Genomic DNA, 23,878 nt, shown 5'->3' on the forward strand with positions numbered 1-23,878 from the left:
AGGGCGCAAAAAGACCCTCCGCACCGACTAACGGTACGGAGGTGCTCCCTCTGCGTCCCAGAGCTTCCAGCAAGCAAGACAAACCAATATAGCAAGCTGGACAGAAAAAATAGCAAACAAAAGTAACACAAGCAGAACTTAGCTTATGCAGAGAAGACAGGCCACAAGAACGATCCAGGAGAGAGCAAGACCAATACTGGAGCATTGACTGGAGGCCAGGAACAAAGAACTAGGTGGAGTTAAATAGAGCAGCACCTAACGACTTAACCTCGTCACCTGAGGAAGGAAACTCAGAAGCCTCAGCCCCACTCACATCCACCAGAGGAAGCTCATGGACAGAACCAGCCGAATTACCACTCATGACCACAGGAGGGAGCTTGACCACAGAATTCACAACCGGGATGAGGGGCCATGTATACCAGGATAGGGATGAGGAGCCATGCATACCCGGCTTATACTCTAGTCAGTACGTTTACACAGTTTTTCGTGGCAATATTCGGTGCCTTACTCGCAGGTCTTATACTCTAGTATATACGGTGTTTGTGTATATTATATATTAGTGTGTGTACATGTATCTATATTATATATTTGATGTATACTTCTGTTATTATTCCATTGATCGTATTCGCAGCGCACACACAACGGTCGCACTGCATCTTTGATAGATCGTTAGTTTTCCTGTGATATCGGTCTTGTAGATTTCAGACTTTCTCCACTTTTCCTTTGTGTCCTGATCGGCAGATTTTGGATCTGATGATTGAACTCTTGTATTTGTAGAGTCTCCGGAGAAACTTCTGCATCAGACTGTGTGGGAGGAGCGCTTACTGAAGGTAGGGGGCGGGGCTGGAGGGCTTACTGAAGGTGAGGGGCGGGGCGGGAGGGCTTACTGAAGGTGGGGGGCGGGGCAGGAGGGCTTACTGAAGGTGGGGGGTGGGGCGAAAGGGCTTACTAAAGGTAGGGGGCAGGGCGAAAGGGCTTACTAAAGGTAGGGGGCGGGATGACTTACTGAAGGTGCGGGGTGGGAGGGCTTACTGAAGGTAGGGGGCGGGAGGGCTTACTGAAGGTAGGGGGCAGGGCGGGAGGGCTTACTGAAGGTAGGGGGCGGCTTACTGAAGGTAGGGGGCAGGGCCGGATGGCTTACTGAAGGTAGGAGGCGGGGCGGGAGGGCTTACTGAAGGTAAGGTGTGGCTCCTGATGGGCTCGCTGCGGGCCGTCTAGTCTTGGGTGTCAGGTACATTTACTCTCTGGTGCGGCTCCTGGTGGGCTCGCTGCGGGCCGTCTAGTCTTGGGTGTCAGGTACATTTACTCTCTGGTGCGGCTCCTGGTGGTCTTGCTGCGGGCCGTCTAGTCTTGGGTGTCAGGTACATTTACTCTCTGGTGCGGCTCCTGATGGGCTCGCTGCGGGCCGTCTAGTCTTGGGTGTTGGGTACATTTACTCTCTCTGGTGCGGCTCCTGGTGGGCTCGCTGCGGGCCGTCTAGTCTTGGGTGTTGGGTACATTTACTCTCTGGTGCGGCTCCTGGTGGGCTCGCTGCGGGCCGTCTGGTCTTGGGTGTCTGGTACATTTACTCTCTGGTGCTGCTCCTGGTGGGCTCGCTGCGGGCCGTCTAGTCTTGGGTGTCGGGTACATTTACTCTCTGGTGTGGCTCCTGATGGGCTCGCTGCGGGACGTCTAGTCTTGGGTGTCAGGTACATTTACTCTCTGGTGCGGCTCCTGGTGGTCTTGCTGCGGGCCGTCTAGTCTTGGGTGTCGGGTACATTTACTCTCTGGTGTGGCTCCTGATGGGCTCGCTGCGGGCTGTCTGGTCTTGGGTGTCGGGTACATTTACTCTCTGGTGCGGCTCCTGGTGGCCTCGCTGCGGGCCGTCTAGTCTTGGGTGTCGGGTACATTTACTCTCTCTGGTGCGGCTCCTGGTGGCCTCGCTGCGGGCCGTCTAGTCTTGGGTGTCAGGTACATTTACTCTCTCTGGTGCGGCTCCTGGTGGGCTCGCTGCAGGCCGTCTAGTCTTGGGTGTCAGGTACATTTATTCTCTCTGGTGCAGTTCCTGGTGGGCTCGCTGCGGGCCGTCTAGTCTTGGGTGTCAGGTACATTTACTCTCTGGTGCGGCTCCTGGTGGGCTCGCTGCGGGCCGTCTAGTCTTGGGTGTCAGGTACATTTATTCTCTCTGGTGCAGTTCCTGATGGGCTCGCTGCAGGTCGTGTCCGATGACGTCTGGATCTTTCAACTCTCTGAGGAGATGAGAAGACAACTCCCAGGGTATACCTCCGCTCTGGAGAAGGTGAGAAACGTCCGAGCTGATGATGATGGTGGTTCTGGTGCTCTGTGTCTAGTGGGGGCGACATTCTTCACTTTCTCTTTTCAGAATTTCCTGTATAAATGCATCGGGAGCAGCCTGGGTGCCTGCTCCAACCGTGAAATGGTGAGGAAGGAGCTGCAGGAGCTGCTGACTGGTGCCCGTTACCAGCAGGAGGCTGAGAGAGAGGTATCGTCCCCTCTACCGCTTTGGTGCTCGGCCGCCCCCTACCGCTTTGGTGCTCGGCCACCCCCTACAGCTTTGGTGCTCGGCCGCCCCCTACCGCTTTGGTGCTCGGCCGCCCCCTACCGCTGTGGTGCTCGACCGCCCCCTACCACTGTGGTGCTCGGCTGCCCCCTACCGCTGTGGTGCTCGGCCGCCCCCTACTGCTGTGGTGCTCGGCCGCCCCCTACCGCTGTGATGCTCGGCCGCCCCCACTAGTATACTTCTCTCATCCTGTTTGTTCAGCATTTAATAAGAGGGGAATTGTCAGATAGTGCATGGGGGTGTCGTCTCCCTCCGCCATCTTGCTACTTATAGGGTTAATATCTGCAGCCTCCTGGCTGTGTATGGCGGCCTTTGGCAGACCGTTTCCCTCCTATAGATAAGAATGGACCTGCTGTGCTGCAACTACAACTCCCAGCATGTCAGGAAATATGTGGACTACTGGGACAACAGTGGAGGGATGGCGAGATGTCCGGGCATGCTGGGCAGTGTAGTGCAGTGGGGATGTTGGGGTGCAGTCTGCTGTGGAGGAGGCACGACGACTGATCCTCTGTTCATAACAGCGCCCCCTTGTCCTCAGGTTTGATGTGGTATTGCTCCACGGTAACACTCCTCTGTGTGCAGGGTCTGGCGGTGGCGTTGGGCATCTGCTCCGCTCATCACTTGGACGACACTTTGGAGAAGATGTCAGAGTTCCTGAAATCCGACATCATGAAGAAAAACACAGGAATCTTCAACCTCTTCAAGGTGTGTTGAGGCGGGCGGCGGGGTGAGCGCCATGGCTCAAGGCATTGTGGGTGACAGAGCCAGTGCCTGCTAGTGTGCTGTGCTCCAATGCAGCGTCAGCTGGCGTGCATCCCCTTCCCACATCCAGCGTCGGCCGGCGTGCTCCCCCTCCCCGCATCCAGCGTCAGCCGGCGTGCTCCCCCTCCCCGCATCCAGCGTCAGCCGGCGTGCTCTCCCTTCCCGCATCCAGCGTTGGCCGGCGTACTCTCCCTTCCAGCTCCCCCCATCCAGCTTCGGCCACCGTGCGCTCCCCCTATCCAGCTTCGGCCAGCGTGCGCTCCCCCTATCCAGCTTCGGCCAGCGTGCGCCCCCTTCCCGCATCCAGCTTCGGCCAGCATGCGTCCCCTTCCCGCATCCAGCTTCGGCCACCGTGCGCTCCCCCATCCAGCTTCGGCCACCGTGCGCTCCCCCCCCATGCAGTGTTGGCCGGCGTTCGCTCCCCCCCCCCATCCAGTGTTGGCCGGCGTGCGCTCCCCCCCCATCCAGTGTTGGCCGGCGTGCGCTCCCCCCCATCCAGTGTTCGCTGGCGTGCGCTACCCCCATCCAGCCCCCATATCCTGTGTGCCCCTCCGTCCAGCCCCATACAATGCCTGATCCTCTGCACTCTACATTGGGTGCTGCTGATTATGGGGTGCGTGGTGTTTCTGCAGGGGGGTGCCCAGTGATCCCCTGGAGCTGCGGCTTTGCGGTGGGGGGCACATTGGCGGGCTGTGCACTCACTGGCGCTGCGGCCCCCTCCCCCGTACTGGTGACGCTCCATGCAGGGAATGTTAATTCGATCTTCAGCCCTCGCTGTAATGGACCTAGCAGACCCTGGATGACATGGCCGCCGCTTCCTCCCGGAGGAGACAACCTGCACCGGAGGCCGGGGGCGAGCGATCATCTCCACCGCACGTGTATACAGGAGGCTGCACATGACTGTCCCTGTGTATCCCTGCAGCACCCGGATCTACTCCGTGTGCCGGGCTCGAGGTCGCAGCCGGGAGGATCCGGAGCTCGGGGTGTTATACCCGGATTATAGTCCCCGGCCCTGTAATATCCCGGGAATATCCGGAGCTCGGGGTGTTATACCCGGATGATAATCCCCGACCCTGTAATATCCCGGGAATATCTGGACCTTGGGGTGTTATACCGGATTATAATTCCCTGCCCTGTAATATCCCGGGAATATACAGAGCTCGGGGTGTTATACCGGATTATAATCCCTGGCCCTGTAATATCCCGGGAATATCAGGAGCTCGGGGTGTTATACCCGGATTATAATCCCCGGCCCTGTAATATCCCGGGAATATCAGGAGCTCGGGGTGTTATACCCGGATTATAATCCCCGACCCTGTAATATCCCGAGAATATCCAGAGCTTGGGTGTTATACCCAGATTATAATCCCCGACCCTGTAATATCCCGAGAATATCCAGAGCTTGGGTGTTATACCCAGATTATAATCCCCGACCCTGTAATATCCCGAGAATATCCGGACCTTGGGGTGTGATACCCGGATTATAATCCCCAACTCTGTAATATCCTGGGAATATCTGGAGCACGGGGTGTTATACCCAGATTATAATCCCCGGCCCTGTAATATCCCGGGAATATCCAGAGCTCGGGGTGTTATACCCGGATTATAATCCCTGGCCCTGTAATATCCCGGGAATATCAGGAGCTCGGGGTGTTATACCCGGATTATAATCCCCGGCCCTGTAATATCCTGGGAATATCAGGAGCTCGGGGTGTTATACCCGGATTATAATCCCCGACCCTGTAATATCCCGAGAATATCAGGAGCTCGGGGAGTTACACCCGGATTATAATCCCTGATCCTGTAATATCCCGAGAATATCCGGACCTTGGGGTGTTATACCCGGATTATAATCCCCAACTCTGTAATATCCTGGGAATATCTGGAGCACGGGGTGTTTTACCCAGATTATAATCCCCGGCCCTGTAATATCCCGGGAATATCCGGAGTACGTGGTGATATACCGGATTATAATCCCCGACCCTGTAATATCCCGGGAATATCCAGAGCTTGGGTGTTATACCGGATTATAATCCCCGACCCTGTAATATCCCGGGAATATCCAGAGCTTGGGTGTTATACCCGGATTATAATCCCCGACCCTGTAATATCCCGGGAATATCCAGAGCTCTGGGTGTTATACCCGGATTATAATCCCGACCCTGTAATATCCCGGGAATATCCGGAGCTCGGGGTGTTATACCCGGATTATAATCCCCGACCTTTTGTTACTACCCGGAGGATCTGAATTGCAGGGGCTGGGGACTGTAAGCCCTCAAAGGTCCGGATCCTCCCGTGTTACTGTGGGGGCTTGGGATTATAAGACCTCCCATATGCCCGGATCCTTCCGGGTTATTGCGGGGGCCGGGGATTATAAGAACCCGAGGTCCGGATCCTCCCGGGTTATTGCGGGGGCCGGGGATTAGAAGAACCCGAGGTCCGGATCCTCCCGGGTTATTGCGGGGGCCGGGGATTAGAAGAACCCGAGGTCCGGATCCTCCCGGGTTATTGCGGGCGCCGGGGAATATAAGAACCCGAGGTCCAGATCCTCCCGGGTTATTGCGGGGGCCGGGGATTGTAGCGCTGTACATCGCGTTCATCGTCTTCGTGTCTGTTTCAGGATCGGGCGGATGGCGACCTGGAGAAGATTAAGAGCGCCCTCATCCTGGGCTACGGCCACGTGGCAGTTTACGCCCCCACAGAACTTGTGCTGCCACGGATTGAGTCCGATATTCTGCGCAATGTCTTCCTTTACTTCCACACCAAGGTGAGACGTCGTACTGCACTCCTGCCCCGTGCTCCCTCCACGTCCTGCCCCCCACCATAAGGGAGAGCTCAGCAGTTTCCCCCTTCAGATATCACCACCTCTTCTGCGCTGTGCCCCTACAGATATCACCATCTCTTCTGCTCTGTGCCCCTACAGATATCACCACCTCTTCTGCGCTGTGCCCCCTACAGATATCACCACTTCTTCTGCGCTGTGCCCCCTACAGATATCACCACCTCTTCTGCGCTGTGCCCCTACAGATATCACCACCTCTTCTGCGCTGTGCCCCTACAGATACCATCACCTCTTCTGCGCTGTGCCCCTACAGATATCACCACCTCTTCTGCGCTGCGCCCCTACAGATATCACCACCTCTTCTGCGCTGTGCCCCTACAGATATCATCACCTCTTCTGCGCTGTGCCCCTACAGATATCACCACCTCTTCTGCGCTGTGCCCCCTACAGATATCACCACCTCTTCTGCGCTGTGCCCCTACAGATATCACCACCTCTTCTGCGCTGTGCCCCTACAGATATCACCACCTCTTCTGCGCTGTGCCCCTACAGATATCACCACCTCTTCTGCGCTGTGCCCCTACAGATATCACCACCTCTTCTGCGCTGTGCCCCCTACAGATATCACCACCTCTTCTGCGCTGTGCCCCTACAGATATCACCACCTCTTCTGCGCTGTGCCCCTACAGATATCACCACCTCTTCTGCGCTGTGCCCCTACAGATATCACCATCTCTTCTGCGCTGTGCCCCCTACAGATATCACCACCTCTTCTGCGCTGTGCCCCCTACAGATATCACCACTTCTTCTGCGCTGTGCCACCTACAGATATCACCACTTCTTCTGCGCTGTGCCCCCTACAGATATCACCACCTCTTCTGCGCTGTGCCCCTACAGATATCACCACCTCTTCTGCGCTGTGCCCTGTTGTGAATTCTGTGGCAGAGTTCACTCCTGTGGTCACAAGTGGTACTTCGGCTGATTCTCTCTGGGAGCTTCCGTTTGTGGAGGAAACTGGTACTGCAGCTTCTGAGTTTACTCCCTCAGGTGATCTGGTGAGGTCGTTAGCTGCTTCTCTACTTAACTCCACCTGATGCTTTGATCCATGCTTCCTGTCAATGTTCCAGTGTTGGACTTGTGTTTCTCTGGATCATTCCTGTGGCCTGCTGCTCTGCATAGCTAAGTGCTTCTTTGCTATTTTTTGCTATTTTTTCTGTCCAGCTTGTCTATTTGTTTTGCTGGAAGCTCTGGGACGCAAAGGGTGTACCTCCGTGCCGTTAGTTCGGTACGGAGGGTCTTTTTGCCCCCTTTGCGTGGTTTTCTTTAGGGTTTTGTGTAGACCGCAAAGTTATCTCTCCTATCCTCGTTCTGTCTAGAATATCGGGCCTCACTTTGCTGAATCTATTTCATCCCTACGTTTGTCTTTTCATCTTACTCACAGTCATTATATGTGGGGGGCTGCCTTTTCCTTTGGGGTATTTCTCTGAGGCAAGGTAGGCTTATTTTTCTATCTTCAGGCTAGTTAGTTTCTCAGGCTGTGCCGAGTTGCATAGGGAGCGTTAGGCGCAATCCACAGCTGCCTCTAGTTGTGTTTGGAGAGGATTAGGGATTGCGGTCTGCAGAGTTTCCACGTCTCAGAGCTCGTTCTGTTATTTTGGGTTATTGTCAGATCACTGTATGTGCTCTGATCGCTATGTACATTGTGTTGCTGAATTGCCTATCATAACAGTGCCCCTACAGATATCACCATCTCTTCTGCTCTGTGCCCCTACAGATATCACCACCTCTTCTGCGCTGTGCCCCCTACAGATATCACCATCCCTTCTGCGCTGTGCCCCTACAGATATCACCACCTCTTCTGCGCTGTGCCCCTACAGATATCACCACCTCTTCTGCGCTGTGCCCCTACAGATATCACCACCTCTTCTGCGCTGTGCCCCTACAGATATCACCATCTCTTCTGCGCTGTGCCCCCTACAGATATCACCACCTCTTCTGCGCTGTGCCCCCTACAGATATCACCACTTCTTCTGCGCTGTGCCCCCTACAGATATCACCACTTCTTCTGCGCTGTGCCCCCTACAGATATCACCACCTCTTCTGCGCTGTGCCCCTACAGATATCACCACCTCTTCTGCGCTGTGCCCTGTTGTGAATTCTGTGGCAGAGTTCACTCCTGTGGTCACAAGTGGTACTTCGGCTGATTCTCTCTGGGAGCTTCCGTTTGTGGAGGAAACTGGTACTGCAGCTTCTGAGTTTACTCCCTCAGGTGATCTGGTGAGGTCGTTAGCTGCTTCTCTACTTAACTCCACCTGATGCTTTGATCCATGCTTCCTGTCAATGTTCCAGTGTTGGACTTGTGTTTCTCTGGATCATTCCTGTGGCCTGCTGCTCTGCATAGCTAAGTGCTTCTTTGCTATTTTTTGCTATTTTTTCTGTCCAGCTGGTCTATTTGTTTTGCTGGAAGCTCTGGGACGCAAAGGGTGTACCTCCGTGCCGTTAGTTCGGTACGGAGGGTCTTTTTGCCCCCTTTGCATGGTTTTCTTTAGGGTTTTGTGTAGACCGCAAAGTTATCTTTCCTGTCCTCGTTCTGTCTAGAATATCGGGCCTCACTTTGCTGAATCTATTTCATCCCTACGTTTGTCTTTTCATCTTACTCACAGTCATTATATGTGGGGGGCTGCCTTTTCCTTTGGGGTATTTCTCTGAGGCAAGGTAGGCTTATTTTCTATCTTCAGGCTAGTTAGTTTCTCAGGCTGTGCCGAGTTGCATAGGGAGCGTTAGGCGCAATCCACAGCTGCCTCTAGTTGTGTTTGGAGAGGATTAGGGATTGCGGTCTGCAGCGTTTCCACGTCTCAGAGCTCGTTCTGTTATTTTGGGTTATTGTCAGGTCACTGTATGTGCTCTGATCGCTATGTCCATTGTGGTACTGAATTGCCTATCATAACAGTGCCCCTACAGATATCACCATCTCTTCTGCTCTGTGCCCCTACAGATATCACCACCTCTTCTGCGCTGTGCCCCCTACAGATATCACCATCCCTTCTGCGCTGTGCCCCCTACAGATATCACCATCCCTTCTGCGCTGTGCCCCTACAGATATCACCACCTCTTCTGCGCTGTGCCCCTACAGATATCACCACCTCTTCTGCGCTGTGCCCCTACAGATATCACCACCTCTTCTGCGCTGTGCCCCTACAGATATCACCACCTTTTCTGTGCTGCCCCTACAGATATCACCACCTTTTCTGTGCTGTCCCCCCTGCATTCTCCACTCAGCATTACCCCCTACAGATATCGGCACCTCTTTTGCGCTATGCTCCTCTCCCTGCTCCTGCCGCTCAGAGGTGCCCCTTTGATTTATTGCCTGTCCGGTCTCCTCTTCCAGACCCTCGCACCTGCTCCCCGCCTCTCCTAGGTGCTGCCTGGGGTGGGCGCAGTTGGGTACTTATTCCTTCAGACGGACCCTAACCTTCTGTTCTCCTAATTTACCTCTCAGGTTCTGGGGATAAAGGTAGAGCCCAAGGTAATGTGTACCCTGCTCCTGCCCTTCTGTTCCTGCCCTTCTGCTCCTGCTCCTGCCCTCCTCTCTTTGCTCACATGTCTTGCCCTGATTGGTGGGTGAGGCCTAGGGTGGGTTATTGGTGGTAGGCGGAGCCCTGATTGGTTGGTGAGGGCTAGGGCGGGTTATTGGTGGTAGGTGGAGCCCTGATTGGTGGGTGAGGGCTAGGACATGGTATTGGTGGTAGGTGGAGCCCTGATTGGTGGGTGAGGGCTAGGGCAGGGTATTTGTGGTAGGTGGAGCCCTGATTGGTGGGTGAGGCCTAGGGCAGGGTATTGATGGTAGGTGGAGCCCTGATTGGTGGGTGAGGCCTAGGACGGGTTATTGATGGTAGGTGGAGCCCTGATTGGTGGGTGAGGCCTAGGACGGGTTATTGGTGGTAGGCGGAGCCCTGATTGGTGGGTGAGGCCTAGGACGGGTTATTGATGGTAGGTGGAGCCCTGATTGGTGGGTGAGGCCTAGGACAGGTTATTGATGGTAGGTGGAGCCCTGATTGGTGGGTGAGGCCTAGGACGGGTTATTGGTGGTAGGCGGAGCCCTGATTGGTGGGTGAGGGCAAGGACGGGTTATTGGTGGTAGGTGGAGCCCTGATTGGTGGGTGAGGCCTAGGACGGGTTATTGATGGTAGGTGGAGCCCTGATTGGTGGGTGAGGCCTAGGACAGGTTATTGATGGTAGGTGGAGCCCTGATTGGTGGGTGAGGCCTAGGACGGGTTATTGGTGGTAGGTGGAGCCCTGATTAGTGGGTGAGGCCTAGGACAGGTTATTGATGGTAGGTGGAGCCCTGATTGGTGGGTGAGGCCTAGGACGGGTTATTGGTGGTAGGTGGAGCCCTGATTGGTGGGTGAGGCCTAGGACGGGTTATTGATGGTAGGTGGAGCCCTGATTGGTGGGTGAGGCCTAGGACAGGTTATTGATGGTAGGTGGAGCCCTGATTGGTGGGTGAGGCCTAGGACAGGTTATTGATGGTAGGTGGAGCCCTGATTGGTGGGTGAGGCCTAGGACGGGTTATTGGTGGTAGGTGGAGCCCTGATTGGTGGGTGAGGCCTAGGACAGGTTATTGATGGTAGGTGGAGCCCTGATTGGTGGGTGAGGCCTAGGACGGGTTATTGGTGGTAGGTGGAGCCCTGATTGGTGGGTGAGGCCTAGGACGGGTTATTGATGGTAGGTGGAGCCCTGATTGGTGGGTGAGGGCTAGGACGGGTTATTGGTGGTAGGCGGAGCCCTGATTGGTGGGTGAGGCCTAGGACGGGTTATTGATGGTAGGTGGAGCCCTGATTGGTGGATGAGGCTTAGCTTGGGGTATTGGTGTGGGAAACCTAGGGGGGTGGGGTATTGTTGATGACTGGATCCATGGATCAGGGTAACTGGCATTGTGCCGGCAGGGCTACAATTGTATACTAGAGGATTATAGGCCGCTGGTGGTTGGTTAGAGGCTGGAATATTTGTGCTTGGGGGCTGGGCTTCCTGGTGGGTGGGGCCTAGGGTTTCTGGTGGGTGTGGCCCGTGCTTCCTGGTGGGTGGGGCCTGGGTGGGCTTCCTGGTGGGTGGGGCCTGGGCTTCCTGGTGGGTGGGGTCTGGGTGGGCTTCCTGGTGGGTGGGGCCTGGGCTTCCTGGTGGGTGGGGCTGGTTTAGTCTGCGGACTTCCTTGTACAGGCTGATGGTGGCGGCGGTACATCGTGTTCTCACCTTAGCGCTAATCTTTATCATTAACGCTTTTATGCTACAAAAGTGTGTAACTAACATGGCAAGTGGGCGGGGCTTCATAATGAGAACATGGACCGCGAATCCTGAAGAGACTGCAATGTATACAGGTGACGTATAATAAGTAGAAGGTACCGAGAAAATCTATGTGCTCATTATAATACATGCCAGACGCTGTATATCGGGAGGATGTGATGTCATATTACACACCAGGTGCCGAAAGTCAAGGAGAACATCAGAGGTCACCGATCCCACCGCTGCCGCTAGTTGTAGGAACTGTTCACTTCTGCCTCCAATCGTCTGGACAATTACACAACGGACGAGGCCGCGGCGGCTCCCACTACTAGGCCGGATATGGGGGGTCACAGGGAGCGTATGGTGTATACACCTCCGAATCCAGCGAATGGAATATATATATATCTACCATATAATTGTCTAAGGGTCACTTCCGTCTTTCTGTCTGTCACGGATAATCATTGGTCGCGGCCTCTGTCTGTCATGGAAATCCAAGTCGCTGATTGGTCGCGACAAAACAGCCACGACCAGTCAGCGACGGGCACAGTCCGGAAGAAAATGGCCGCTCCTTCTTTCCCGCAGTCAGTGCCCGGCGCCCGCATCCTCCCGTCCAGCCACCGCTAACACAGGGTTAATGCCGGTGGTAGCGGACCGCGTTATGCCCCGGATAACACACTCCGTTACCGCTGCTATTAACCCTGTGTGTCCCCAACTTTTTACTATTGACGCTGCCTATGCGGCATCAATAGTAAAAAAAAATGTAATGTTAAAAATAATTAAAAAATCGTTATATACTCACCGTCCGTCGGCCCCTCGGATCCAGAACAGGCCTTTCCCGCTCCTCGTGCGCTCCGGTGACCGCGCCATGCATTGCGATCTTGTGAGATGATGACGTAGTGGTCTCCCGCAATGCACCCTTGAGACCGGAGCGCACGAGGAGCGTCGGTAACCGCTTCCTGGATCCAGGGGCAACGGAGGGTGAGTATATCACTATTTCTTATTTGAATTCTTTTTTTTAACAAGGATATGATGCCCACATTGCTATATACTACGTGACTGGGCAATGTACTGCGTGGGCTGTTACACACTACGCAACTACGCATGCATATTCTAGAATACCCCATGCGTTAGAATCGGGCTACCAACTAGTATATGTGTATGTGTATATATATATATATATATATGTGTATATGTGTGTGTATATGTGTGTGTATATATATATATATGAAAAAAAAGGAAAACAGCACACAAAAAAAATAGAAAAAAAGTGGGCTTTAATGCCTGGACAGCGTATTCTATTTTTTGTGTGTGCTGTTTTCCTTTTTTTTCCTATATTTTGGAACCATTTGAATATTGGAAAGCTTTGCACCGCAAGTCTGGTAATATGATGCTCTTCTAATTTTTTCTCTGTGTATATATATATATAGATACAGTACAGACCAAAAGTTTGGACACACCTTCTCAGTTAAAGATTTTTCTGTATTTTCATGACTATGAAAATTGTACATTCACACTGAAGGCATCAAAACTATGAATTATCACATGTGGAATTATATACTTAACAAAAAAGTGTGAAACAACTGAAATTATGTCTTATATTCCAGGTTCTTCACAGTAGCCTCCTTTTGCTTTGATGACTGCCTTGTATATCGGGGGGATGTGATTTATTACACCTCTCAGGTGCTGTATATCGGGGGAATATGATATGTCACACCCCAGATGCTGTATATCGGGGGAATATGATATAACATTAGCCCCCGGATGTTGTGTATCGGGGGGATGCGATATGATATAACCCCCCCCCGGATGCTGTATATAGGGGCGATATGAAATATTACATCCTGGATGTTGTATATCGAGGGGATGTGATGTAATATTACACCCCGGATGCTGTATATAGGGGGGATGTGATTATTACCTTTCGGATGTTGAATTTCGGGGGATGGGATAAATTGCCCCCTGGATCCTATATATCGAGGGGATGTGATATAATATTACCCCCAGACGGTGGGTATCGGGGGAGGCACATTATAGCGTGCAGGGGTGAGAATTGCGGCATTGTCGGGGGAGCGGTTCATTCCAGGGTAAGTGGCGGTTTCCTTTTGGCTTCTGCTGGTGACACGAGCGCTGCCAGCGCCGACATCATCGCATCATCTTCTATATTTAGGGGCTGAGGTCAGGGATCTGCAGTCTCCACAGTCACCACTGGGGGGCAGTGTCTCCTGTAAATTCATCCATCACATAACGTAATCTTAGAAAATGAACTGCGGCCACAGACGCCCCCGAATACTGCAGGGTGTACCCCAACGTGAGGTGCCCCCGAATACTACAGGGTGTTCCCCAACGTGAGATGCCCCCGAATACTGCAGGGTGTTCCCCAACGTGAGACGCCCCCGAATACTGCAGGGTGTACCCCAACGTGAGATGCCCCCGAATACTGCAGGGTGTACCCCAACATGAGATGCCCCCGAATACTGCAGGGTGTACCCCAACATGAGATGCCCCCGAATACTGCAGGGTGTACCCCAACGTGAGATGCCCCCGAATACTGCAGGGTGTACCCCAACATGAGATGCCCCCGAATACTGCAGGGTGTACCCCAACATGATGCCCCCGAATACTGCAGGGTATACCCCAACATGAGATGCCCCCGAATACTGCAGGGTGTACCCCAACATGATGCCCCCGAATACTGCAGGGTGTACCCCAACATGATGCCCCCGAATACTGCAGGGTGTACCCCAACATGATGCCCCCGAATACTGCAGGGTGTACCCCAACATGATGCCCCCGAATACTGCAGGGTGTACCCCAACATGATGCCCCCGAATACTGCAGGGTGTACCCCAACGTGAGATGCCCCCGAATACTGCAGGGTGTACCCCAACGTGAGATGCCCCCGAATACTGCAGGGTGTACCCCAACGTGAGGTGCCCCCGAATACTGCAGGGTGTACCCCAACGTGAGAGGCCCCCGAATACTGCAGGGTGTACCCCAACATGATGCCCCCGAATACTGCAGGGTGTACCCCAACGTGAGATGCCCCCGAATACTGCAGGGTGTACCCCAACGTGAGATGCCCCCGAATACTGCAGGGTGTACCCCAACATGAGATGCCCCCGAATACTGCAGGGTGTACCCCAACATGATGCCCCCGAATACTGCAGGGTATACCCCAACATGAGATGCCCCCGAATACTGCAGGGTGTACCCCAACATGATGCCCCCGAATACTGCAGGGTGTACCCCAACATGATGCCCCCGAATACTGCAGGGTGTACCCCAACATGATGCCCCCGAATACTGCAGGGTGTACCCCAACATGATGCCCCCGAATACTGCAGGGTGTACCCCAACGTGAGATGCCCCCGAATACTGCAGGGTGTACCCCAACGTGAGATGCCCCCGAATACTGCAGGGTGTACCCCAACGTGAGATGCCCCCGAATACTGCAGGGTGTACCCCAACGTGAGGTGCCCCCGAATACTACAGGGTGTTCCCCAACGTGAGATGCCCCCGAATACTGCAGGGTGTACCCCAACATGAGATGCCCCCGAATAATGCCAGGTGTACCCCAACATGAGATGTCCCAATTAATGCGGACATAACCATTCAGAGGCGCCCCCAAATAATGGGGTGCGTACCCCAAACCGAGACATTGCCGGAAGGATCATCTGCGTAGTAACCAAGAATCTCCGGCCATCACCCTGCAGATGTTTAGTGATGGGGCGTCCTGTGAAGCTGATTCCTGTACAGACTCTCACAGCGTCTCAGACCACCCAAAACGCTCATGTCAGGTGGGGGTTGTGGTCACTATATGGAGGGGATTGAGAGCGTGTGTTGTGGTCATTATGTGGCTGCGGGATAGGACGGCGTAGGCTGAGCTCACTATGTGGAGGGCCGGGGGTTAAAGTCACTATGTGGAGGGTGTCGGGGGTTACTGTCACTATGTGGAGGGGGACTGAGGGTGCTAGCGGTTGCGGTCACTATGTGGAGGGGACCGAGGATGCCGGGGAATGCGGTCCCTATGTGGAGGAAACTGGGAACGCTGGGGCTTAGCGTCACTACATGGAGGGGACTGAGGACGCCGGGGTGGGGGTTCTGTCACTACGTGGAGGGGACTGAGGATGTCGGGTGGGGGGTTCTGTCACTACGTGGAGGGGACTGAGGACGCCGGGGGGTTTCTGTCACTACGTGGAGGGGACTGAGGACGCCGGGGGGGGTTGCTGTCACTACGTGGAGGGGACTGAGGACGCCGGGGGGTTTCTGTCACTACGTGGAGGGGACTGAGGACGCCGGGGGGGTTGCTGTCACTACGTGGAGGGGACTGAGGACGCCGGGGGGTTTCTGTCACTACGTGGAGGGGACTGAGGACGCCGGGGGGGGTTAACGTCACTCGTCGAGAGAACTGAGGGCTATGGGGGTTTGCGGTCACTACGTGGAGGGGACTGAGGACTCCGGGGGGTTAACGTCACTACGTGGTAAGGACTGAGGATGCTGGGGGTTAACGTCATTGTCACAGATCCCTTCTCCGTGGTGTCACTTATTCGTCACGTGCCCGCTCTCAGCACGTGACTTGGGGTTGTGCCTGCAAGGATTAATCTATCTCCCCACTCTCTCGGCTGCTTCTATCATTAATGCTCTCCTTGCTTGGGATGTCAGGTTAGGTGGACGGCCATGTCTTGGTAGGCTTGCAGTTGTTTCATACTCTTTCCATGTTTGGATGATGGATTTATGCTCTGTGACATGTCCACAGCTTGGGCTATTTTCGATAGCCTAACCTTGTGTCACGCATCCCCACTCCGTGGTGTCACTAATTCGTCACGTATCCGCTCTCGGGACGTGACTTTGGGTTGTGCCTGCAAGGGTTAATCTATCTCCCCACTCTCAGTCCAGCATTCAACCTCTGTCCTATGCTGTAATGGGAGCATAAATCACTCACCGACCCAGGCCACACACCCGCTCATACACGCTGCCACCACTCACCGAATGCACGGGCGATGAGTCCTGGAAATATTAATACTAATAATGTCTACCACTCATAAGGCTCACACACCTTAGTCAATGGGTTCGTTAGAACATTCAAGGTTCAACTTAAGTTTTGTGCTTTTAATACGAAAAAGTTCAGTGCTTACAGTAAAGAAAAAGGTATAAAAATATGTTAATAAAGACATACAACTTATGCAAAACAGTATAAAAATATAAAAATAAACAGGAGAAAACTTACAGAAATCATTTAACTGGTAGTCTGCTTTCTGCTCCCTGGGAGGGGGGGGGGGGGTGAATATGGAGTTGGTGGAACACATCAGCTTCCCAGGCTGCCCTCACATGTGAACAAGTTTCTCTGAATACAGGTTTACTTTATAGCTTTGGTCTGGAGGTCAGGTTTATTTATATAGCACCATTAATTCCATGGTGCTGTACATGAGAAGGGGTTACATCAAAATACAAATATCACTTACAGTAAACAAACTAACAATGACAGACTGGTACAGAGGGGCGAGGACCCTTCCCTTGCGGGCTTACATTCTACAGGATTATGGGGAAGGAGACAGTAGGTCGGGGGTTGCAGTAGCTCCGATGGTGGTGAGGTGGCCGTGTGGTCATTACAGGCTGTAAGCTTCTTTGAAGAGGTGGGTTTTCAGGTTCCGTTTGAAGGATCCAAATGTGGTGGATAACTGGATGTGTTGGGGCACTGACTTCCAGAGGATGGGGGGATATTCGGGAGAAGTCTTGGAGGCGATTGGGTGAGGAGCGAATAAGTGTGGAGGAGAAGAGGAGATCTTGGGAGGACCGGAGATTACGTGAGGGAAGATATTGAGAGATTAGTGTGGAAATATACGGAGGGGAAAAGTTATGGATGGCTTTGTAAGTCAGTGTTAGTAATTTAAACTGGATACACTGGGAAATTAGGAGCCAGTGAAGGGATTTGCAAGGAGGTGAAGCAGGAGTGTAGCGAGGAGAGAGATTAATTAGTCGGGCAGCAGAGTTAAGGATAGACTGGAGGGGTGCGAGAGTGTTAGCAGGGAGGCCACAGAGGAGAATGTTGCAGTAGTCGAGGCGGGAGATAATGAGGGCATGCACAAGCATTTTGGTAGCGTGTGGGTTGAGGAAAGGACAGATTCTGGAAATATTTTTGAGCTGGAGGCGACAGGAGGTGGAAAGAGCTTGGATGTGCAGTTTGAAGGACAGGGCAGAGTCGAGGGTTACTCCGAGGCAGCGGATTTTGGGGACAGGGGAAAGTGTGATTTCATTTATTTTGATAGATAGATCAGGTAGGGAAGATATGCGAGATGGAGGAAAGATAATTAGTTCAGATTTGTCGATATTGAGCTTGAGGAAGCGAGAGGAGAAGGAGGATATGGCTGATAGACACTCCATGATTAATATCATGTTGCTTGTTTTTTGATTGGCCCACGGCCGCACTCCCCAATGAATATATTATTTTCTCTTGAGATCCTTTGTGTAACAGCTCTCACAGAGATACTATCAGGCCGTAATTGACATCTCTCTTCCAAGAGCTAGGAGGTGTCAAATGTTCCCTTTCTTCTTGGCTTCCATACATATTAACACCTAGGTGCGACCTGCAGCTTTTCAAGACGGATGTTACATTATTGCCAGTGACAGAATAAATCTATACATAGTCCACTGTATAGCTGTCACTACGTGGAGGGGGGTTGCTGTCACTGTGTGGAGGGGATTGAGAATGTCGTGGTTTGCGGTTATTTTAGAGGGAACTGATGACGCCGGGAGTTAACGTCACTAGTTGGATCGGACTGAGGACGCTGAAGGATAACGTCACAACTTGGAGGGGACTGAGGACGCCGGGGGTTGCGGTCACTATGTGGAGGGGACCGAGGACTCCGGGGGGTTGCTGTCACTACGTGGAGGGGATTGAGAATGTAGTGGTTTGCAGTCCCTGTGGCGGGGACTGAGGACACCAGGGGTTGCGGTCACTATGTGGAGGGGGCTGAGGACGATAGGCGTTGCGGTGACTTTTCTCCTAGGTGATGACTGTTTGTTCAGTGGTTTTATCTATATCCGGTAATTTCCGGTGAAACCTGATGAAGATGATGGTGGTGATTATCCTCATCCTGCATGTGGCATGTTATACATGGCAGCCCCTGTGTTAAGTCACTGACATTTTGGGATGCCTGTAGAGATGCCCCCTCCTGGGGGTACATTCGTACCTCTTGACTGTTTTCTTCTTGTCTTCCTCAGGACCTGAGCCTGAAGCTGAGTCTCATCAGGAGCATCTCTATGATAGGAATGGCCATTTGCAGCAGCTCGCAGGCTGGATTCTTCCACTTCAGCCGCAAGGCCGAGCTGATCAGCCAGCTGGTGGTGTGTGAGGCCATCTGTTCCCTGCCCCCTCCTTCACGTGTTTCCCGCCCCTCCCACCTTTTACGTGTATTCCCCCCCTTTTCACGTGTCGTGTGCCCTGCCCCCTCCCACCTTTTACGTGTATTCTCCCAAATTTTCACGTATCGTGTGCCCCGCCCCTCCTTCACGTCGTATGCCCTGCCCCCTCCTTCAAGTGTTGTGTGCCCCGCCCCCCTCATTCATGTGTCCTGTGCCCCGCCCCCTCATTCACCTGTCTTGTGCCCCGCCGCCTCCTTCACCTGTCTTGTGCCCCGCCGCCTCCTTCACCTGTCTTGTGCCCCTCCCCTTTTCACGTGTCGTGTGCCCCGCCGCCTCCTTCACCTGTCTTGTGCCCCACCCCTTTTCATGTGTCGTGTGCCCGCCCCCCCTTCATGTGTCGTGTGCCCCACCCCCTCCTTCACGTGTCGTGTGCCCCGCCGCCTCCTTCACGTGTCGTGTGCCCCGCCGCCTCCTTCACCTGTCTTGTGCCCCACCTTCACCTGTCTTGTGCCCCACCGCCTCCTTCACCTGTCTTGTGCCCCGCCGCCTCCTTCACCTGTCTTGTGCCCCGCCGCCTCCTTCACCTGTCTTGTGCCCCGCCGCCTCCTTCACCTGTCTTGTGCCCCTCCCCTTTTCACGTGTCTTGTGCCCCGCCGCCTCCTTCACCTGTCTTGTGCCCCGCCGCCTCCTTCACCTGTCTTGTGCCCCGCCGCCTCCTTCACCTGTCTTGTGCCCCGCCGCCTCCTTCACCTGTCTTGTGCCCCGCCGCCTCCTTCACCTGTCTTGTGCCCCGCCGCCTCCTTCACCTGTCTTGTGCCCCGCCGCCTCCTTCACCTGTCTTGTGCCCCTCCCCTTTTCACGTGTCTTGTGCCCCGCCGCCTCCTTCACCTGTCTTGTGCCCCGCCGCCTCCTTCACCTGTCTTGTGCCCCGCCGCCTCCTTCACCTGTCTTGTGCCCCGCCGCCTCCTTCACCTGTCTTGTGCCCCTCCCCTTTTCACGTGTCTTGTGCCCCGCCGCCTCCTTCACCTGTCTTGTGCCCCTCCCCTTTTCACGTGTCGTGTGCCCTGCCGCCTCCTTCACCTGTCTTGTGCCCCACCCCTTTTCATGTGTCGTGTGCCCGCCCCCCTTCACGTGTCGTGTGCCCCGCCCCCTCCTTCACGTGTCGTGTGCCCCGCCGCCTCCTTCACGTGTCGTGTGCCCCGCCGCCTCCTTCACCTGTCTTGTGCCCCACCTCCACCTGTCTTGTGCCCCACCGCCTCCTTCACCTGTCTTGTGCCCCACCTCCACCTGTCTTGTGCCCCGCCGCCTCCTTCACCTGTCTTGTGCCCCGCCGCCTCCTTCACCTGTCTTGTGCCCCGCCGCCTCCTTCACCTGTCTTGTGCCCCACCCCTTTTCACGTGTCGTGTTCCCCCAGGATTTTCTGAAGCTGGAGCCAGTGGACGTCCTGAAGTCCCCCCTGCGGCACCGTGCCATCGCCGCCTGCTCTTACCTGGTGTATCCTCAGACTACGACTCATCATTGTGAGGGGGCGTCCTCTGTAGCAGCTGACTGGCGGGGTCTTTTCACAGGCTTGCTGATGGTTTCCCTCCTGATGAGGGGTGGTATAGAAGATATAGCGGAGCAGACTCCTCCGTCTCCTCTCTGCCGCCCGCCATGTTCGCCCTGATTTTTCCAGATTTAGCTTCTTAATTCGTGTTCAGTAAATTGGAGCCACCTCTGAGCGAAGCGGAGAAAGCGGAGCTGATGAACACGGCGCTGTCCTGCGTCTTCCCGCTGCCGCCAATCTCCACCGGGAACCTGGAAGAACTGCACAAAGGGGTAAGACCCCAATGAGGAGCGTGAGTGGGGAGGGGCTAATGTCACATGACTGGATTTGGAGGGGAAGTCGTCCCATCGTGTGGGGGGAGTGGGGGCATCCTTGTGTTTGTGTCCACTGCATCAGGTGGCGGGCGGGCCCTGACTGGAGCGTGTGGCGGGCGGGCCCTGACTGGAGCGTGTGGCGGGCGGGCCCTGACTGGAGCGTGTGGCGGGGGGGCCCTGACTGGAGCGTGTGGCGGGCGGGCCCTGACTGGAGCGTGTGGCGGGCGGGCCCTGACTGGAGCGTGTGGCGGGCCGGCCCTGACTGGAGCGTGTGGCGGGCCGGCCCTGACTGGAGCGTGTGGCGGGCGGGCCCTGACTGGAGCGTGTGGCGGGCGGGCCCTGACTGGAGCGTGTGGCGGGCGGGCCCTGACTGGAGCGTGTGGCGGGCGGGCCCTGACTGGAGCGTGTGGCGGGCGGGCCCTGACTGGAGCGTGTGGCGGGCGGGCCCTGACTGGAGCGTGTGGCGGGCGGGCCCTGACTGGAGCGTGTGGCGGGCGGGCCCTGACTGGAGCGTGTGGCGGGCGGGCCCTGACTGGAGCGTGTGGCGGGCCGGCCCTGACTGGAGCGTGTGGCGGGCCGGCCCTGACTGGAGCGTGTGGCGGGCCGGCCCTGACTGGAGCGTGTGGCGGGCCGGCCCTGACTGGAGCGTGTGGCGGTCGGGGCCTGACTGGAGCGTGTGGCGGGCGGGGCATTCATGGTGGGGCCTGATTGTGGCGGGTCACCTCTCAGGACGGCCGCTCTCTTTCAGGCACTGTATCGGGACACGATGGACGCCGTGTCGGAGCTGTTCAGAAGTCTCCTTTCTTGGAACATCACACCTCAGGGTCTGGAGGAAGTGTTCCAGGTGGGTGGCGCCCCGGTGGTCTCCTCCTCCGGGGGGCTCGGTATTTGGTTGCAGGACGCCTCATTCGGTTTGTTTCAGCAGATCCTGAACCCCTGGATTAGGTCCAGTAAGGAGCAGGAGCGGGAGCGAGCCATGGAGATCAGCAGCGCCCTCCTGGACTTCTACCTGCACAAGCTGAACGTCAATGTAAGGCTGGCTGCATCACCGCCCGCGGCCCTCCGCTCCCCGCAGCCCCCCGCGGACCTCCACTCCCCGCAGCCCTCCACTCCCCGCGGCCCTCCACTCCACAGCTCTCACTGTGTGGCCTGATACCCAGCAAAAGCAACCCCCACAGCAGCGCAGAGAATTTCATTAGATGGAATGTAAACCTCCATGGAGAAGCCGAGTCCTGGATGTTGGCTTCTTATTGCATCCTCCACTCTTGTGCCTTTGTATACCCCCCACTGCCACCCACAACTCTGGTAAATTCCACCCATACCATGGTCTCTGGTGTCACCCACTCCAGTGTTCCTGGTATCCCACCTAACACTCGTTCCCTGATCTCTGGTATCACCTCCTCCTCCCCTCCGTCACCCACGCCCGTGTCTCTGGTATCCCACCCTACACGCGTTCCCTGTTCTCTTGTATAACCCCCCCGTCACCCACGCCAGTGTTCCTGGTATCCCACCCAACTCTCGTTCCCTGGTCTCTGATATCCCCCCGTCACCCATGCCAGTGTTCCTGGTATCCCACCCAACTCTCGTTCCCTGGTTTTTTTATATCCCCCCCACCTTTCCCTCGTCACCCACTCCAGTGTTCCTGGTATCCCACCCAACACTTGTTCCCTGGTCTCTGGTATCACCTCCTCCTCCCCTCCATCACCCACGCCCGTGTCTCTGGTATCCCACCCTACACGCGTTCCCTGGTCTCTGATATCCCCCCCACCTTTCCCTTGTCACCCTTGCCAGTGTTCCTGGTATCCCACCCAACAATCGTTTCCTGGTCTCTGGTATCCCCTCTGCCATCTGCACTCGGATCTCATGTATGTCCCCTCTCTGCCCACCAGCCCCTCTGTTTCTCACCGCTCTGTAGATGACTGGGTAGACTGCTACTCTGGTGACGGCTTGTGCATGTTATGGGTTGTAGTCTCCCGATACTGACCACAACCTCCTTGGCTCGCAGAGCGTGGTGACATTCCATAACCTGGGAATCCTGGTGGGCCGGTTGTCCCCTCGCTGCTCGGACTCTCTGGCCTCCATCCGGCAGCACACGCTGGACTGCATCTACGCCCTGCTGTACATCCAGCTGAGATACGAAGGTAAGCGACACCATCTCCTCCCAGTCACCGCCACCCCTCTGACCATATAGGAATATGGCTAGTGATGAGCGAATATACTTGTTACTCAGTATTTCCCGAGCACGCTCGGGGGTCCTCCGAGTATTTTTTGGTGCTCGGAGTTTTCGTTTTTAATGCCGCAGCTGAATGATTTACATCTGTTAGCCAGCATAAGTACATGTGGGGGTTTCCTAGCAACCAGGCAACCCCCACATGTACATATGCTGGCTAACAGATGTAAATCATTCAGAAAAACTAAATCTCCGAGCACCAAAAAATACCCGGAGGACACCCGAGCATGCTGGGAAATCTCGAGTAACGAATATATTCGCTCATCACTAAATATGGCGTCACAGGGCCCATCCCTCCTGACTGCTGGCACATACTCGGAGAGCTCTGCTGCTGGCCAAGTGTCGAAGGATTGGATAAATCCTGGAGTCTAGGAACATCCTAATAACGGAAATAAGGGAAAGAGCTCCCTTATGCCATGCTCTCATACTGTGTCTGGTTTCCCCTCTGCCATCTACAGTGCCCACTGCCTTACAGGATTTTATTCGGACTTTCTGTGACACAAACACTAATCAACAACAAGTATTTGTGACGTGAAAAGCGAATTATACAAGGTGTACTAATTATTGTAAAAATATACATTTGAAAATTGTGACACTGTGCATTAGTATTCAGCCCCTGTAGTCGGATGCCCCTAAATAACATCCTGAGTGACCGATCGCCCCCAGAAGTCACTTAATTAGTTCATTGTGTCCCCCTGGGTGTGATTTCTTCTCTGTATAACTACAGCTGTTCTGTGAAGGCCTCAGAGGTTTGTGTGAGAACTTAAGGGATGAAACAGGATCATAAAAAGCATGGAGCTCACCAGACAGGTCAGGGATAAAGTTGTGGCGAAGAGGAAAGCAGGGTGTGGTGAAATGTGTGTGCAGTGACCTATGTATAGGTATTGTGTGGCTAGTAACATCTGTCCTGAAGGCTGCAGGTCTCACCCAGGTGTTAATAGGTATTTTCCTGAGACAAGCAGACTTCTGTCTCCAAATCTCACCAGGGGGTCTAGCTAGGACCAAGAAGAAAGGGTAAAGGCCCCGTCACACATAGCGACGC

General features: G+C 54.8%; 1 protein-coding gene across 8 annotated transcripts in view; it reads left to right on the forward strand.

Annotated features, from left to right (window-relative positions):
* MROH1 (maestro heat like repeat family member 1) overlaps positions 1–23,878 on the forward strand; it is a 196,109-nt gene that overhangs the window by 102,933 nt on the left and 69,298 nt on the right. For 3 of the 8 annotated variants that reach the window (XM_069732165.1, XM_069732166.1, XM_069732168.1), the window contains 12 exons: positions 778–830; positions 2,174–2,278; positions 2,363–2,482; positions 3,143–3,265; positions 5,943–6,089; positions 9,604–9,630; positions 18,606–18,728; positions 20,161–20,240; positions 20,447–20,564; positions 21,355–21,450; positions 21,529–21,636; positions 22,612–22,747. In XM_069732165.1, coding sequence (XP_069588266.1) covers positions 778–830; positions 2,174–2,278; positions 2,363–2,482; positions 3,143–3,265; positions 5,943–6,089; positions 9,604–9,630; positions 18,606–18,728; positions 20,161–20,240; positions 20,447–20,564; positions 21,355–21,450; positions 21,529–21,636; positions 22,612–22,747 — 1,236 coding nt within the window. The remainder of the gene's footprint in view (positions 1–777; positions 831–2,173; positions 2,279–2,362; positions 2,483–3,142; positions 3,266–5,942; positions 6,090–9,603; positions 9,631–18,605; positions 18,729–20,160; positions 20,241–20,446; positions 20,565–21,354; positions 21,451–21,528; positions 21,637–22,611; positions 22,748–23,878) is intronic. The other 5 variants (XM_069732167.1, XM_069732171.1, XM_069732170.1 and 2 more) reach the window with 3 other exon arrangements.

The sequence above is a fragment of the Ranitomeya imitator genome, chromosome 6, assembly GCF_032444005.1.
Source record: "Ranitomeya imitator isolate aRanImi1 chromosome 6, aRanImi1.pri, whole genome shotgun sequence".
Taxonomy (NCBI): Eukaryota; Metazoa; Chordata; class Amphibia; order Anura; family Dendrobatidae; genus Ranitomeya; species Ranitomeya imitator.